The 17,993-nt window shown below is 26.3% G+C and overlaps 1 protein-coding gene across 2 annotated transcripts in view; it reads left to right on the top strand.

Annotated features, from left to right (window-relative positions):
* LOC129983624 (leucine-rich repeat and calponin homology domain-containing protein-like) overlaps positions 1-17,993 on the top strand; it is a 49,621-nt gene that overhangs the window by 26,584 nt on the left and 5,044 nt on the right. Inside the window, exons 13-16 of one of the 2 annotated variants that reach the window (XM_056093160.1) lie at positions 1,797-1,894; positions 2,377-2,514; positions 6,054-6,131; positions 9,009-9,341. In XM_056093160.1, the coding sequence (XP_055949135.1) occupies positions 1,797-1,894; positions 2,377-2,514; positions 6,054-6,131; positions 9,009-9,170 (476 nt within the window). In that variant the 3' untranslated portion in view covers positions 9,171-9,341. Of the gene's footprint in view, positions 1-1,796; positions 1,895-2,376; positions 2,515-6,053; positions 6,132-9,008; positions 9,342-17,993 lie in introns of those variants that run through there. The other variant, XM_056093161.1, reaches the window with a different exon arrangement.

The following is a 17,993-nucleotide window of genomic DNA, read 5'->3' as shown; positions in this document are numbered from 1 at the left end:
AATTATATGTTATTTATTTATTCTAAGAATAAAATCAACACCTTATTCCTAGGCATTAAATTTTGAACATTTTGCATTGATTTTTATACTTTTTTGGTACAACCATTGTTCATGTTCTTTTCATCTTTGAGAATGTCTTATATAATTATTTGACAAGTCTTATATAATCCAAAATTTAAACCATTTCACCCATTTGATGATGATATCACTTTTCATATATATATATATATATATATATATATATATATATATATATATATATATTTCATTTTGGGATTTAAATACAGTACACTCCCGATTATCCGCGGAATTGGGTGGCGCGGCCGCCGCGGATAACAAAAATCGCAGATAATCCGAAAAAAGCTAAAAACGGGTATAGCAAAAGAGAAAACAGTCATTCCAACTTTGAAAAATCGTTTTATGTACCATAAAACGTAAAATAAACTGCAGGAAATGTTTAACTATCGATTAATATTTTAGTATATCACGCAAAACTAACCTAAAAGGCATTTTGTTAATGAAAACAGAAAGTGCTTTGTACTTACGAGAGGCGTCAAGGATACACAGAAAAATTAATACATATGTATTGTTTTAATACTGTAATGTATTATGTAATTACAAAAGCATAACTGTAAAACTGTACCTTTTTGAAAAAATCAGTCAAAAAAAAAAAAAAAACCTTTGTGCGGCAGGCGCGGATAACCCGCACGCGGATAATTGGGAGTCTACCGTACCTCAGACAAAAAATCCTTCTGCTTATATTAAAAAAAAGTTATAAAATTTTTTTAAATGGCTGGTTTATTGATTTTTGTTTAACAGCATCATTTGTAAATTTATTAATACTTCAAAAATGTTTAAAAATTCATTTTGTTATTCTTGATACCAGCTCAAGAAGTACTATTAGCTTGAAGAAATATGACTTGTACTACAAGTCATACTAGCTTGTTGCTTATATGGACTAATATTGAATATATGTTTGTTTTCTCATATTTTTTATAATTGTTTTTAAAAAGTAGATAGAAACTTTGGTAATAATGCAATATTTTGTTTTTGGTAAACATACTTTTGAAATTTTTTCTTTATTGGTATAATTTATATGTCAGATGTCATATATTTGTATATTTTGAGCATATGCTTCACTGTGGGTTAAGACAACATTCTGCTTCAATCTGTGGTTTTCATTGGGATGATGGCAATGGAATTTGAGCTCAAAATCACTTAAATTCAAACTCAATATATGCTTAAAATAGTTGGAAATGACATCTTTGAAATTATTTTGGGGTTGTTCTATTGTAGCAAAATTTACAGACTGATACTCAAGTCACTTTTTTTTTTTGTTCATCTCTTATCTACACTAGCTTTCTCTTTTTATTTTGTATCTTTTTTTAATATTCATGTGAAGGAAACAATATAATTAATAATAGAATAGCAATATGTTTTAATTTTACTTTTATTTATCTATTATTCATTAATAATTCATTTGATGTTATAAAATAGTTGGGTTGATACAATTGTTAAACTTATATTTTTGAATATAATTCACATCATGTTTACTGAATACTGTGGCAATGTGATAAATTGTCCATCATACTCTAGGTATAAGAATTTTTATTTAATAAAAGTTAACAGCAGGGAGAATGTATTTCAACCTATAAGAACTATCTTTTGCTGTGATTTGGATTTTCAGTTAGATCAGATTAGCAAGGTCTTTTTTTCCCCCCTTCAAATATATGAAGAAAAAACTGTTATATACTTAAGACAGATATATTTATTAAATTTAATCATAATTTTTGTAGCTCTTTCAGTTGTGAAACCTTCCAAATCTAGCTTCACCATGCGTAGGGAGTTAGACAAAGCACGAGAAGAACAGGAATTGATATCTCAACTCAGAGAGGTATTTAATTTTCTCTATTTTAATTCAAATTATTGTAATTAGCTAATTTAAGTAAAATATATAATTATTTTGAATAACATCATATTACTGAAAATATGATTGATTTGATAGCGTTGAATAATTAATAATTTAAATGGGGCGCGGTGGCATGGCTGTAAGGATCGGGTTCGGAACCAGAGTGTTTCAGGTTTGAGACCCGATTCCATTGAAAAATGTCATGTAAGTGGGTTTGGTGTATATTAAAACCATTGGGGCCAAACATCCTCTTGCTGGTATGGTGTGGAAGTTTGGAGGGAGAGGTGCCAGCTCAAGTGATGTCCTCATCTTCTGACCGTGACTCAAAATTATGAGGTCCATCCCAAAATAGCTCTAGTGTTGATTTAAAACTGGATCTTAACTATAATAATTTTAAAAATATCCAATTTCATAGTATAATGTAATTAAATCAAAACAGATAATTAATGCTAATTAATGCATTTCAGATCTTAGAGAGCCGACTGAAGTTGAAGCTTCCTGCTGATCTAGAATCTGCTTTGAATGACGGCGTTTTCCTCTGTCATCTGGCCAACAACATTAGAGCTAATTCTGTGACCTGCATACATGTGCCTTCTCCTACTGTGGTTAGTTTTATTGTGAATGAATTACTGTGATTGATTTAGCAATTATGATTGATTAACAATTCTAATGAAGGTTAAAAATAGTTGATTATCTATTATTTTTATCAATTGCTTTTTGAACTATCTTGGCCATTGAAATGTGTCCAAATACTTTAATAATGCTTTTAAAATTAAAAAAGTAGGAAGGCTATACTTGAACAAAGCATTTGTCTTAGTTAATTAATAAAATAGAAAATGTCAATACTTACAATTTCACATTTCTGTTCTAGCTGTGCTTAATTATTCTATCATCTTTAATTTAAATTTTTATTTCATTATTCTTTTGTAAATCTTTGTTTCTTTTTGATTCTTCTTTATCCTTTGTTCTGTTTTCATTATCATTCTTTGTTCCTATTCTTCATTATTCTTTGTTTCATTCATTACTAGCCGCCTTTGGCGACCAGCCGGTTCGCCAATCTTAATGTTTGTTTAAATTTTAATAATTAAATAGGTTGAACCGGAGTTTAACCCCCTTCTTCGCCAAGATGCGATAACGCTCCAAAGTTGGCAATCTTTATTATGCACTATAATTGAACATCTGCTCCTTTGCTTTTGAACAATTCGCAAGGCCGTTGTTGGCGATTTTTAAAAAGTGAGCCAAGCAGGGGGTTAAACTCCGGTTGTACCATTAAATATTTTACGCAATTCAAACTTTAATAGATTATTCAGCAAAATATTTTAAAACTTCAAATTTTGATAGTCATATAATTCACTCATAATATTATAAAGGCCTTCTGTCATAGCGTGATATGTATCTCTCTTTCTGTTACCCCTCGTAGAAATTATACTTTAAATTAAAGTGTAAATGATTAATCTGCAATTAATATAATAATATTTTTTACTGAAACAAAGCATTTTTTTTAATAATATGATTACTGATAATAGAGTCACTGAGCGTTTAAACTTTATGGGCACTAAAGAATATCTTTCTTAATTTATGTAATATCTCAAGAATTTGTCAACAAAAATTTCTCAGATTCATCATGAACAGATCGATTCATTAACAATGTTTAATTTTAAATGTAACAAACACTAAGAAAATGAAATGAATCGTTTAAAATAATCGGTCGAAAACAGGTTTAAAAAAACTACTTAAAAAATGATGTACTTAAAACTATAAGCATATTTAAAAAATATATAACTAACATAAATACAATTTACTTACAAAAGCATGCAACTAACCTAAAAGTAATTTTAATCATCCGTTGATAACGGTTGTCGTGGCAACAATCAGAATGTGCATGCGTGAATTTTCTTCGCCACTTACGGTAACGCAAATGCATGAATTTTTCTACGCCAGTTAGGGTAACACTATGCAGATTAGACATTTTTAATTTCCTTTATTCTGTGTTATTTTAATTCAAAAGTACTTCAGAATGAATCTGAAACATGGATTAATTAACAATGTTTAATTTTAAATGCATAAAACATTAAGAAAATAAACAGAATCGTTTGAAATAATCCGCCGAAAAATGTTAACCCTAGACTCATTACTGTTGGGAGAAAAAAACAACAACTAAAGCCTTACTCATTTGGCGGTGGGGAAAATGGAAGAATTTTTTTTTGGCGGGAAAGTTAGTTTTTAATTAATAATTAAAATTTCAAAAAAAGGGACCCCAGGTGCACATTCCCGACCTCTAAGGTATACATGTACCAAATTTGATAGCTGTATGTCAAATGACCTGGCCTGTAGAGCAATAACACACACACACACATTGAGCTTTATTATAAGTATAGATTATTCTTTGAGTTTCATTATTCTTTTGTATTTCTTTGGTTCCTAAGATTCCTGTGATAAATAGAGATGACCATTTTTATATTAAAAAAATTAAACTAATTAAAATTATTTTATATTAAAATGTAGTATCTCAATTTATGTAACTATTTTGTAGTATTCGTCAAATGATTTTTGGTTTAATGATAAGTAGTGATTAAATTTTTTTGATATAGTTGTTTATTATTTCATAAAATAAAGTTACTAGATAAATGTATTTAAGCAAATTTCTAGTAAGTATGAAATTAAAAATAAGTTTATTTAAAATATTTAATGTAAAAGTTCAACTAAATATATTAATACAGTATGAATAAAGTATTCACAGTTTCTTTCTAAATAATTTATTTAGGTTATCTCATATGTTTAAAAAATAACAAGAGAAATTAAGCATCGGTATTCAAATAAAATTAATGATTCATTATTTGCATGAAATTGAGGGATTAAAATATATGTAACCGTGTTAAAGAAATAACATTTAAGAGAAAATAAGATAATGAAATATGATTCAAATTTTATATATTTTATATACTTTTGTCTTCTATTTTAGTTAATGTTTAACAATCAAGATTATATTTTAAACTATTAAAAAAATTCAAGATATTTTTTATGAAAACCAGTTGGCTGTACATAATTAATTAAATACGACATAACTAATTAACATAAGTACTAAATTTAAAATAAATGGCATCTGTTATTTCTGAACATCTCATTTATTACCAGTTTTGCTATAAAAAAACATATTTTATTGAATAAATGTATTTTGAAATACAATTATTTCCGCATTATGAATCCTTTAGTTTACTAATTCTAACTTATTTTGTTAACACTAAGGATAGTTTCAGTAGATTTTTGGATTGCAGATGCTTTTCCAACTTATCTCTGATTGCATTCAATGAGAATAAATGATTATCAAGATCTTTTACAATCGCAAATTGTGTGGTTCAGCTTGACCAAATTAAAAATTCTAAGGGGGAGAAAAATGTATAGATTTTTACCTTTCTTCAAAAAATAAATAGGAAACAATGCAAAAGTAAAAAAAAAAAAAAATGCAACAATGCCCTTTGCAGAAAGGATAAAGTAATATGAAAATTTCATTTTTAAATAAAATAAAAACATACAGTCAAAAACTATTTCAAAATAAACTATGCAATTGGTTTTTTTCTGGTTTCTGCTACTTTTGCATTAAGTTAATAAGTTCTTATCTTTTTAATTTTTTTTTTATTCTGTTGCTTAATGCTAACCTTACTTTAAACTACGAGTATTAAAAATAAGATTTTTCCAGTTTATTTAAATAAGTAAATATTTTTTTGAAATTAAAATTTAGTCACAAAAAATATTTAAACATACAACATTATTCAAAAATCACAAATTGTATCATTTTTCTTCCCTTAAATTATAATTCTTTAACCTGAAACTTATAATGGCATCTTGGTATTACATTCATTTATGAAGTAAATAAGATATTGCACATGTCCTTTTGATTCTGTTTTCTCATTTGTTAATCCAGGCAGCAAGATCGCTGGCATTTCCTATTCTCTTGAACAAGTTATTGCTTCTTATTAAGTTCCAATAAATATTTCGTATTTGACTTAAAATGTTCTATTTAAGAAATTTAAATATAATTTCTTTTAGGCAAAACTGTTAGTTTCAATTTTAATAATGAATGAAGTGTTGCTAAATTTAGCAAGGAATCATATTGGTTGGATTTAAAATCATCTTTGTCTTCTAGCCTAAGTTGACGGTTGCCAAGTGCAGACGGAATGCTGATAACTTTCTGGAGGCTTGTAGGCGTCTGGGAGTGCCAAATGTAAGAGACATTAATTTCTGATTTGAAAGTATTTATTTTAATATATATTTACTTGAATCAGAAAATTAAAAAAAATTTTTAGGAAAATTGTTTTTTTAACATCATAATATTATTAAGTTTGAGTTTACTGTTGAAGTGCATATTTCAAGCATATTTTTGTCAGTTTGATATGATTTTTTTAGGTCTTTCATATATTTAGTTTGCAGTAAGTTAGCTCCATAAAATATATTTATAGCTAGAGATTTATTTATCTATTCATCTTCAGAATATAGGAAAGTAGTAATTGCAGTAAGCAGTGATTTTCTGTTTAGATTAAGTTGTTACATATGTATATAAGAATTAATAATTCTGTTTATATGGGCATTAAATTTTGTGTCAGATGATGTAATAATAAAGATTATAGATGGAGGGGGGCATGAAGATAAGATAGTAATTTATTTTACTTTATTATGCAAAGTAAAAAATATCTTCTGAGTCACTTCTTACAATTTTCATACCGCTTTTGCTATAATAAAATATTTGGTGTATTATTATTATTTTTACAGAATACATGTGGATATAATATTTTTGCTCACAATGTGAAAGGTCTCATATTATCAATTAAATGGGCTTAACATTGAAGATTGATAAGTTGAATCATTGATACTAGGCTGGCTGGCATTGAAAATATGTTTTATTTGTAATAATGAAGGGATACTGGTAGATAATTTTGATAGGTGATTTTCTTGCACTTTAAGTTATACATTCTTAAGAAACTGTAGTTTTCTAAATTATTTTTTTATATGATGTTGCACTTTTTTTAAAAAATATAGAATACTAAAAGTGTCCTGAAATTTGATTTCTAATCAACATTTAGTTAAAAAAAAATTGTTTACTTTTAATTTATACTTTTACTTTGAGTTACATTTGTTTTATGCTGTTGAATTTTTGAATGACTTGAATTATTTCTACTAATATTATTCCTACTAATTTTTGTAATAGTAATAAAATAAAACTCATTTTACTCTATTAATTCAAAATTCCCAAAAGATATGATTCACTGATCTTTTTTATTCATACTTATGCAGTTGTATAAGATATGTTTCCTTTTTTATTGAGCCTTAAAAGGTAAATTTTATATTAAGAATATTTTATTTACTTGTTTATTTTATATTAAATACTTGTTAAGGTTACAATTAATTTTAACTGTTCTATTGCAAAATCACTGAAAAATAATTTCCTAAAAGGAAAAAGGCATTGATAAGACATTATTGAGGTCTCAATTATAAAAAAAATCATATGATGAAACAAACAAAATGCCAAATATGTTCAAAAATTTTCTAAATACTAAATAAGCAACAAAAAGTTAAATTATTTTTGAAAATCAATGCTAATGTATCAGACTTATTTGATGTCTGAGATTCCTTTTTTACTTATCGGCTAATAATTTATCTATTCTTATTGCTGAAGAATTTTTTGGTAATCAAAAAAAAACCAAGGCTTTTATCTATAAAAATAAAATAGTTATTTTCTTCCATCATGCTTGACTAATCTGTTTAATATTGATTGGATATAATAGTTGATAATTATTGTTGTCATTTGATTGCTTTTCTAAACATAACTTTTTAATTCAAGTATTTTCTGCTCTCTTCTTTATTGAATTTTTCTTCCTTAGTATTCATTATTCACTACATTATTTCTCATTCTTTTGGTCCTCTGTGCACAAAAGGCCTCTGTTTGTGTTTCAGATAATTTCAATGAAAAGAGAAGCTAATACATTCCCCTCCCCTCTTGATTTTAAAATAGCTCAGAATTAAAAAACAAAATTATTTATATTGATCTGTTGATTCTTTTTTTCAATAAATTGTGTTTGCTTATCATTATCTAATGAAAAAACAAAAATGAAATGAGATTACGTTAATTTCGAATTAGAGGAATTTGTATTAATTTGTCAGATTATCGTTTCATCTTTGCAGGCTATATTTATTGTATAAAAGAAGTTCAGGTTTTATGTACTGTTATCCACAACTTCTGTTCATCTAAATTTTATAATAGAAAATATTCATAAATAAGTTTTGGAAAATTTTCCTCCCCAATACATTGTTTGTTTGTTTTTCTTTCTTCCTTTTTTTTTTTTTTTTTTTAAATGTTGGAAGTATTCAGTTATTTTTGTGCATCCATCTGCTTCATATGATAGAAATTATTTTGCATACTTTAGTGTGATTTGTTTCCTAAATTCGTTTAACATAGTGTTTATAAACTCCTGCCTATTTTTGATTTCTGATTCATTTTATAAAATAAATGAATAGATTTATTGATAAAATGGTTTGATAATTGGAATTGCATTTAAAATTAATTAAGGAAAAAAAGCTAAAATATTATATTTAAGGCTTTTTTAGCAATTGTATAAATTTATTTAGAACTAAAAAATATGAAATATAAACTTGGGTCTATGCATCTATACAAAGTACTAAACAGTTCACTAATTTTATGAAGAAAATATCTCTTTTTAAATTTAATTTTGTTGTTGTAGACATCGTTTAATTGAAGCAACATTTAGAAATATTATATTTTTCGAAGGAAATAGGCATAGTTTTTTCAGACAAATTGTTTCTGGCATTAAAAATAAAATTACTTACGTGAATGTGTAACTAGTTTCTTAAAAATCTTAGTTGGTTCCCTCCCCCAAATCCTATTAGAGAGTAACCATGATTTTTTTTAGTATTAATGTTTTTTAATACTATTATTATTAAACACATTGAAATAGGCCCTTCACGGAGTATTTTGATTGTGTAAAACTCTTTAAAATTTTTAGTTGTGGGTTTTAGTGGAGTTCTTAAGTTTTTTGTATTTGTCCAAAGCTGTTTTCTAATATTTAATGTTCTTGCCTTATTTCAGGCAGAACTGCAGTCTTGGGCAGAAGCCTTTCTCCACTCCAAAGAAACCTTTCACACCAAAGATACTTCTAATTCTGCTACTGAAGTCATTTTTAGCTGTTTTTTGCTTGCCATTTTTGTTGGCACCGCTATTTTCCTATATGAATTTCCTGAAATGGAATGATATATCGTTTGTGCTTGCAACTATTTTTTTATGCCTAGATGTTACTGAATCAAACATATTGTGCTCATTATAAAAAGCTATTTACATTAAATGTACCTAAGTTATATATATATATACACATATACACAGTCAATCTACTTATTTAATAAACAGAAGAAAATTTGTCTTGTCTTTTTTGGTCTCGATTTTTTTTATCAATACATTTGTCAGCAACACTGCTATAAAGTATCTTTTTTTTATAAAGCTGCAATATTAATGAATTATTCTATAAATTATGTGTAAAATTTTTGAAGATGAAAATACTGCTTTTGGACATTAAAATAAATTTAATTTGTGAATATAAAATTGAATATTTTGCTTCCATTTCATTATGGCATCTAGTCATATTTTTAATTGAGTGACTATTTGAAGAATTTTTCATTTTCTAGCAATAAATATTTTTTTGATACAGAATCTGTTCCTCTTTCCATTGAAAATTTTAAAAATGGATTAAAATTTTTTTAAAAAAATAATTTCATTTTTTTGTTGAAAAGTTATTCAAAGGGAATAGTTAAATTTTCCACTAATACTTTATCCTATATATTTTGATTTTAAATCAGCTACTTTGCATTTTGGCAGTTTGATATGTCAGTGAAGTATTTTATGATTCGTTTAGGAAACATTGAGGTCATTAGTTAAAAAGTCACTAATATATTTTTGCAAACAGTTTTACTATTGTTAAGCTTACTACTCCTGTAATTACCCTTTTATTATTTTTTTTCTTCTTTTCTGTTGTCAGTTGTATTAATTTATCATGTGCTTAGCTATTTAATTAAATTATTATGAGGCATTTTTCAAAAAGAACAAAATTAATTATTATAAAACATACCTATAATTTATTTGATGTATTCATTTAACTTGTGTTCTACAGTATTATTTTTAATTCCAAAAAATCTGGCTGTCATTGCATTGTGTACATTGTCTCTAATAACAGTAAATATAAAACTATCCTGTTTTTGTCAGTTACAATTAAAATGCCAAATTCGGCCATCCTGACTTTTCAAATGTTCTCAATTAAACAAACATTTACAGTATAATAACAAAAAAATATATATAATGAGATATAAATATGATATGAAATATAAATGAAAAATATGTATGCATAAATTATATAGAATTTCTGTTATGCAATTGTTTACACATAGTTCTTTAGGGTCATTGCCCTTTTGGCTCATCATCAGAATGAGCACTGGAATTATCATCATCATCAGCCTAACTTTTCTAGGCTTTTAAATGGCTGACATAAGCCATAGTGGCAGGTATGGCTAGCTGCTAGTTGTGAGATCTTATATGTAACACTAATAAGTATTTCTATGGCAACCTTTGATGCTCCTTACCATGATTGAGGTTTTGTTGATTCTCCTGCCACCTTAGGATTTCATTTAAATATTACAATTTGTCGTTTATCAAAGCATAATATGCCAAGAATTTTTGTTTTATCATGATATGCTCTCATTTTCTCTTGTTCTTATGCATTTTTTTTTTTTTTTTTTGTCTTTCTTTAAGTTGTAATTCTTCTGAATCATTTCAAACTCCACCTTCTTTATCAGTGAATAATCTGAAAATCCCATCATTGTAATGTTATATAAATATTATACTAACTTCCCTTTCTCATCCATTTTAGTGCCCAGTCTGTGATGAATTTTAAAACTGAATTCTTGAATGAGGAAATTTTGAAAGCAATCTGGGCAAGCTACTTGGTTTTTTTTTTTTTTTTTTTTTTTTTGCATTTATATAAACTAAAACTTGGCAATTGATTAATATGCTCAGCAGCTGATTAATATGCTTCAAACATGAGTTGAATCTCCATCAAGTTGTCTTACAGATAAACTTTTATCACTTAATTGATTATTTTCAGCTCTAGCAATTATATTGTTTGCTTTACATCCTATTTTATTACATTTTGAACATGTTAAAATTGATTTTAGCAATGAGCAAATCTTTGAATTGTGTCCAGAATTGTTACAATTGAAGCTTTTTTTTTTGTTCAGTTCTTTCATTGTGAATAATTCCTTATATCTATTTCTTTTCATTAATTGTAATAACAGGATTATCTTTAAAGGAGTTCTGTCTGTTGTAGTTCCCTTCCCTATGTGGTTGTTTAGTCTTGGAGGTTGATCTTAAGGTAACAGAGTCATCTAGTTTTTTGATTAGATAATCTGGTGAAACAAATAAAATTATCTTTTTCTTTTTGGGACACTGCATTTTATCTGCTATCATAAGGCCACTCCTCAAAATTATAGAATTTAACATTATTTGTCTATTTACTAAAAAATCTTAATTTATATGCGAAGTTTTTCTATCATGTGCTTTCTACAACCTTTCTACTACTGCTACTCCTATCTTTACCATAAATAGAAATTCTCATACTTGAAATATTTAATTATTTATTTCAAACTTCTAAATAAATGATTTAGTATTAGAATTATAAAGCAGATTTTTTTTTTTTTTTTTTTTTTTTTTATAAATGCTCTTTTATATGCTATGTTGTATTTAATGAATGTTCTGAATGCATTGGAACTTTAAATAAAAATAACAAATTTTTTATGCAGTAAAATGGAATGATACTGTAAATATATTTTACCAGTTGATAATTGTAATGCATCTTATAATTAAACTCTTTTAATCTTTTTTTACTTGTAAAAAGTCAATGTAGTTTTTAAAATGAAGGTTTCAAAAAACATACCACTTGTAATTTCTGTTAATTTCTCTTGTATTTAGCTATTTAATTAAATGTTTCAGAAGCATATCTTTTAAAAAAGGATTAAACTAAACACTTATTAGATATTGAAATGATTATGACTACCTTCTTGTTCCATGTAAGCATTTTATAAATTGCCACTCACAATGTTTTAACTAAATATTTTATCATTCTTTAAAAATTATTAATGTTTTATTTGAAAAATTAGCCTTCTGTAGATTTAAAAATTGTGTGTTATATTCTGTAATTTTTTGAAAAAAATTCTTTGGTACAACATATTATTTTAATTAAAAATGAAATTGCAAATATTATCCATGGAGTACTGATATCAATATATTTTTACTCTCTAATGTAAAACATATTCATGAATGTTGCTTTAGATTGATGATTTGATATATTATAATTTTTAATTTTTTGCTATAAATATGTGCTAATTAAATTTTCCTTATAAACACTGAAATATAAGATACATTATAATAAAAGTTTTATGGCAATTAATTAAATATTAAATTTTTATTTAGTAAAAGAATGTGGAAATAATTTCATCTCAAGAAATATGGGATATATCAAATAATAATAATTGAAATAAAAAAATATTATTAATTATATCATTGTATAAGTTTAAATAACAGTTGGCAGTTAACGGTACTGCTGAAATGGGGGGGGGGGGGTTTCTTAAGCTAATGTTTTGCAAAGATTCCAGTAAATTTTATATGTTCCAGTTCTCTTTTGAGAGACTTGCATTTAAAGGTATATGATTGCAAAATTATTAAATATTAGTACAGCAAAAATGTTGATGGATGAAAAAATTGCAGAAAGTAAAGTTATTTAAAAATTTTGTTAGTTTGGGAGTATAACTATGTTAACTATTAAAACTGGCTCAATAAAGTCCATTCAATAGTATGTTGCTTTTTGAATATTCTTTGAAGCAAATATTTTTAATTGAAATATAAAATAGTTCAAGATTAGATACTTTGTTAATTTTTAAATTGAAATACATTGGATGCTATCAAAAGTTAATTTTTGAATTGATATCTGAGGACATTTATTTGCAATGATTTAGGCCTTTAGGATTAGTTTCAGTAACACAGAGTACAAATTAGTTTAGACAGGCAAATTAGACAGAGTTTAAATTAGAAATGTATTAAATATTGACATGAATCTATTCTGACAATTTTTTTAATTGTTAATGTACTTACCTTCACTTTTAAACAGTAAGTACAAATTAAGAATTTAATCACTTTGGTATATGTCCATTATTGTACTGATCTTGTGTTTGCTCTTGATTTTCTTAACCTTTATGATGAGTATTCCAAGCATTGAGCATCTGCTACTCGCTTTTAATTAATTGTTCTTTAATGAAGGCCAGTCATTTACAGTTGCTTTATAATTTTTTAGAAATTACATTACAGTATTTCAAATGTTGATTGAATATTTATTCATCATAATTGTATGCAAATCGTCTTTTGGAAAAAGCTAATTTTCTTGTTCATATTTCATTTTAATATTTTTATTGTATTTAGGGGTGGAAATGATTCTGAACTTAAATATTCTAAAGAATATTATACTGGTAGTTACATTTTGTCAGTGAAAAAAAAGAGGAGAATTAACATAAAAATTTAGAATTAGAAAATTGAATATATAAATGTAAAATCTATGGCTGGGAAATTAGTCAATTAAATATGATTTATAGAAAGATGAAAAGTTGTAAAAATAAATGCTAACATGCTTATTATATCAATAATTCCCCGATTTTCCAAAAGGCAAATCCATCCCTTTTTTTAAAAAAGCACTTTTAAATTAAATATTTTTAGTTCTTTTGATAATAAATTTCATATGAATTTTTTTATAGTTAAATTGCCCAAACACTAATCTAAGATAAATTATTTCTTCCTTTAAAATTTATTAGTTAATTTTTTAACCATTGTTTGCATGATAGAATTGCATTAAATTTATCTTTCTACTGTAAAAGAATAATGAATTTTTGAATTTATAATATTCTTGTTTCACAGATAAAACAAAAAGTGCAGAGAGGTAAAAAATAATTAAACAGATTTTATGATATTGTTTCTTGCTTTGTTGGATTAATGTACCATTTTGAATCTTCTTAAGGACTATTTGCAGAAAATATTGTATTTTAATTTATGAGCAACTGAAGTTATCATAAAAATATTTGATTCCTGAGGACAGACTGAACTTGCATCAGCCCTAAATGCATATAATGTTTTGAGTAAAATTGAATCCCGAATATGTGATAGTGTTATATTAACCTCTTAACTGCTGATGGGATCCAAGTAATTCAATGACCAATGTCTATTTATCCTACATAATCTCTATTTATCATCGCCTTTACAATAATATCCCTGTCCCTTATTCTAAGACATGGGAATCTTTATTTAAGATCAATGTATTGCATTTCAAAGCAGTAGTTATAGTTACTTAAATAACAATAAATAGCAGTTGAAATTGTTTCGTAAAAGTATACATTTATGCTTTTGACTGTTATTGCATAGACTAAAAATGCACATATATAACAAGTATTAAAAAACCTTTATTTTATTTATAAAGTGTTTTATTTTAAATATATGTTTGATTAGTACTATAAATACATAAAATTAAAAACTTATTCTTGTAAAAATAAAATTTATTAAGTTATAACAAGAAATAAATCGACCAGAAGTATATCTAAGTTTATGCTTAAAATAAGTATTTAATAGAGAACACTGATAACAAAAATGAAATGAAAAAAGTAGCAAGTAATATGTTATCTGCTTTCATTTGTGATTTAGTACAGTCTTTAAGCTTATATAAATGGTTCTTGAATGTACTTTTTAAAAAATCAAAATATACTAATAAATGTTCACTGGGGTCAAGTTTTGAAGATTATGGAAAATGCTCCAATGAATTAGATGTCCTAAATCAGAATCATTCATCCAAATTTTTTCTGTGTATTTTTATCATGTTAGAAGATTCAACTTTGTGATAATTTGTCTATGCTAGGAACAATATTTTCTCAAGATGAGTAGGCATCTTGTTTTGTACGTTATAAACTGGTAATACTAAATTTTCGTACATTGTTACCACACACACCAGACCATAACAGAATCCGTACTCATTTTGAATTGTTTTAACTGTATACTTAATACTAAATTTTTCATATTTTTATCGACATATTTTTGCTTGTTTCTTTGTGCTAAAAAATTACTTCCATTTTTTATTACTAAATAAAATTGGGAAGGTCAGCCGACCAGAAACTGGGAATTGTTAGGGAAATTTATTTTAAAATTGTATTATTTTTTTTTACATTAGCAATTATTAATTATCAAATTTGACAGAGGTCAGCCACATTTCTTTTCATGCACCAGATGATGGAAGATGTAAATTTTAATTTCTGAGTGATCGAAATTTGAACTAAGTAGCATCATAGTATTTGAGAAGTTTCTTCAGTTCTGGAAAACTGTCTTGCATCTAGTTTATGATGATTCTTATTTAAATTATGCTGGCTATTTTTAATCAATTAACCATTTCATTATTTGCCTTACTTTTATATTCTTATCTAAAAAAGTTTACTCCTCCTTCTCATTTTCTTGCATTATTTATGATATTGCAATTTTAATTCGTTAATTCATCACTTTTGATTCAGCTGTGATTGAGACTAGATTTAGCAGTAGCCAAAACAGTTTAGTCAATAAAGTTGGTTAAATGAACATTTGAAACCATAATGGAAATGAATGATTAGCACCATATTTGATTTACTGCATATATAATATTTTCTCTGAAAGTTTTTGTTTGCTTTGTCCCCCACCCTCCCAAGATGTCAAATGATCAGCATAGTAAAATCAGAACCATTTTTGCTAATTTTTTAAGAAGGAAGGTCACCTCTGTAAAGAAGGAACAACTCCCATTACTGTTATGATTTTAAGCTTTAATGACTCTCTTTAATTTAAAGAAATATATGTTTTTACCTTTTCTTCCTTTGAATGTCAAGCCATTCACAGCGTATATTACGAATGCTGAAGTATAAAGTTTGGGCATTAATTTTCAAAATTATTTTAAACTGGATATAATACATTGACCCAATATTAAAATTTCCAAGAAATTTATTCTAATTAAATAAGTATTTTCCAGAATTATTCTCTCCCCCTCCCCCCTATTCCGAGATCTTTTTGAATTATGAAGTATTGGACGTTATTACTGTGGGGAAAGGCAACGACCAGCATTAATGCATGAAATATATTTATTAAGATTAGAAGGACAAAACATTACTAAACTAACATAGAACACATAAAAATATACATGAATGTGAGCGGTATGTTTTTTACTGTCAAGCTCTCGGCTGCCACTTATGGCGGGAAAGCATCATGTGATCATGACGCAATATGGCACCATACAGGATATGAGATCTGTTAGCATCTCCCACATTATTAATATTTTCTTAATTTTTTTGTGCTTATTTTTAAAAACAGATCTTTTACTAAATTCTTTGTATGGGCGACTTGGAATAGGCATTATTGCTAATATTTTATTAATTATTTTTATTTTACAAATTTTTATTAAAATTTCCTATTCATCGAATTCTCCACATTCAACAAAACGCTCCATAATATTAGAATATAAGAAATTAATTTGTTTGACACATTATAGATACACATTTTGCATGTAGTTTTCTCAAAATTTTAAAAAAGGGCATCATTTTTCTTATGTTTGTTTCCAATTACCATAAAAATTTACAAAATTCTTTCAAACCGTCTCCCCCCCCCCTCAAAAAAAATCTAAGATATTTTCTTTTTTTATGCAATAAAGAAAAATAAATGTATGTGTTCCAAGTGTACATAAAAATATTTAGTAAATGTCATCACTACATCTTTTAATATTATTAGATTTGAAGTAGAAAATTGAAAGATCTTTTCATTCAGCTTTAATGATTGGAAATTCTTGCACTTCCCCCTTGTTAGGAAATACTGAAAACCATTTTTCCCATAGGATAGCGTTCACATTTTTTGTTGTCTGACTTTGATTAGGTCATTTTAATTTGGTTTAAATGGACAGCTATGCTTCTAGGTCTGGTCTGACTTGAAATCTGTTGAACAATCATGGTTATTGTAGTTTACAGTTGCATTATGAAAGTAAAATGGATGAAAAAAATGCTTCAAGTGTTAAAGACAATCTGAAATTCTTAATTGACATGAAAGTTTACAAAAAATTAGCCATCACAATGCTGCTTCATAATTGAAAATTGCACAGTCCCCTTCTTTGTACAATTTTGAAAAAATGAACTTTATATGAAAATTAAGCAATGGATGTTGATGATTCCGTAGAAGATAAATGTGTTGGAAACACTTCAACTTATACTGAAATAAGTCAAGCAATTGCTAATTTAGAACCCAGTATGTAACATTGTTCAACAAATTGTAAAAAATATTATGAATACAAACTATTTATGAATTGTTAAGGAATAACTGTTCACGAGCAACCAACAATTTTTTTGTTATTTTTAAAATAAATTACCAATTGAGAGGATTTTAAGTAAGTATGGGTTATTTTCCTTTTTTTCTTCATGCATTTAAAATGTAATTGATTTGATCCAATTCAGTCATTGTTATTACTTGGTCAATGGCATCAAAATCGTTAAGTATTTCTAAATGATCTCATTAAATAGTAGACAAAGTTGGATGATTCAGCATTCCTGTTCATTATTAATGCAAGATTAGCAATAGCAACAAAACTGCATTTTTTCTAAATAATTCCTATTGACAGTTCTAGTTATACAGGAATGAATTTTTAAGTAAAAACGTTTAATAAACAGGATACATGAAATTATTCAGCTTATTTCACACATATAGGAATGGTGGATTTCTGACATGCCGTATTTTCATTTCTTATAAAAGACTTATGTTTTTCTTTCCGTACAATATTTGTATAAATATATATATATTTCCTCTCAAAAAATTTCTTAGATTATCATTTTAATTTTTAGTTGGTAGTAGTTTAGTTAGTTTTAGTAGGTAAAGAGATTTTTGTTTTAGAATTAAATTGGTAATTGAAAATTAAGTTAATGTTTAGAACTTCAAAATCACGAGATG

The sequence above is a fragment of the Argiope bruennichi genome, chromosome 9, assembly GCF_947563725.1.
Source record: "Argiope bruennichi chromosome 9, qqArgBrue1.1, whole genome shotgun sequence".
Lineage (NCBI taxonomy): Eukaryota > Metazoa > Arthropoda > Arachnida > Araneae > Araneidae > Argiope > Argiope bruennichi.
The sequence above is the reverse complement of the archived record's forward strand: the minus strand, read 5'-3'. Positions and strand labels throughout refer to the sequence as shown.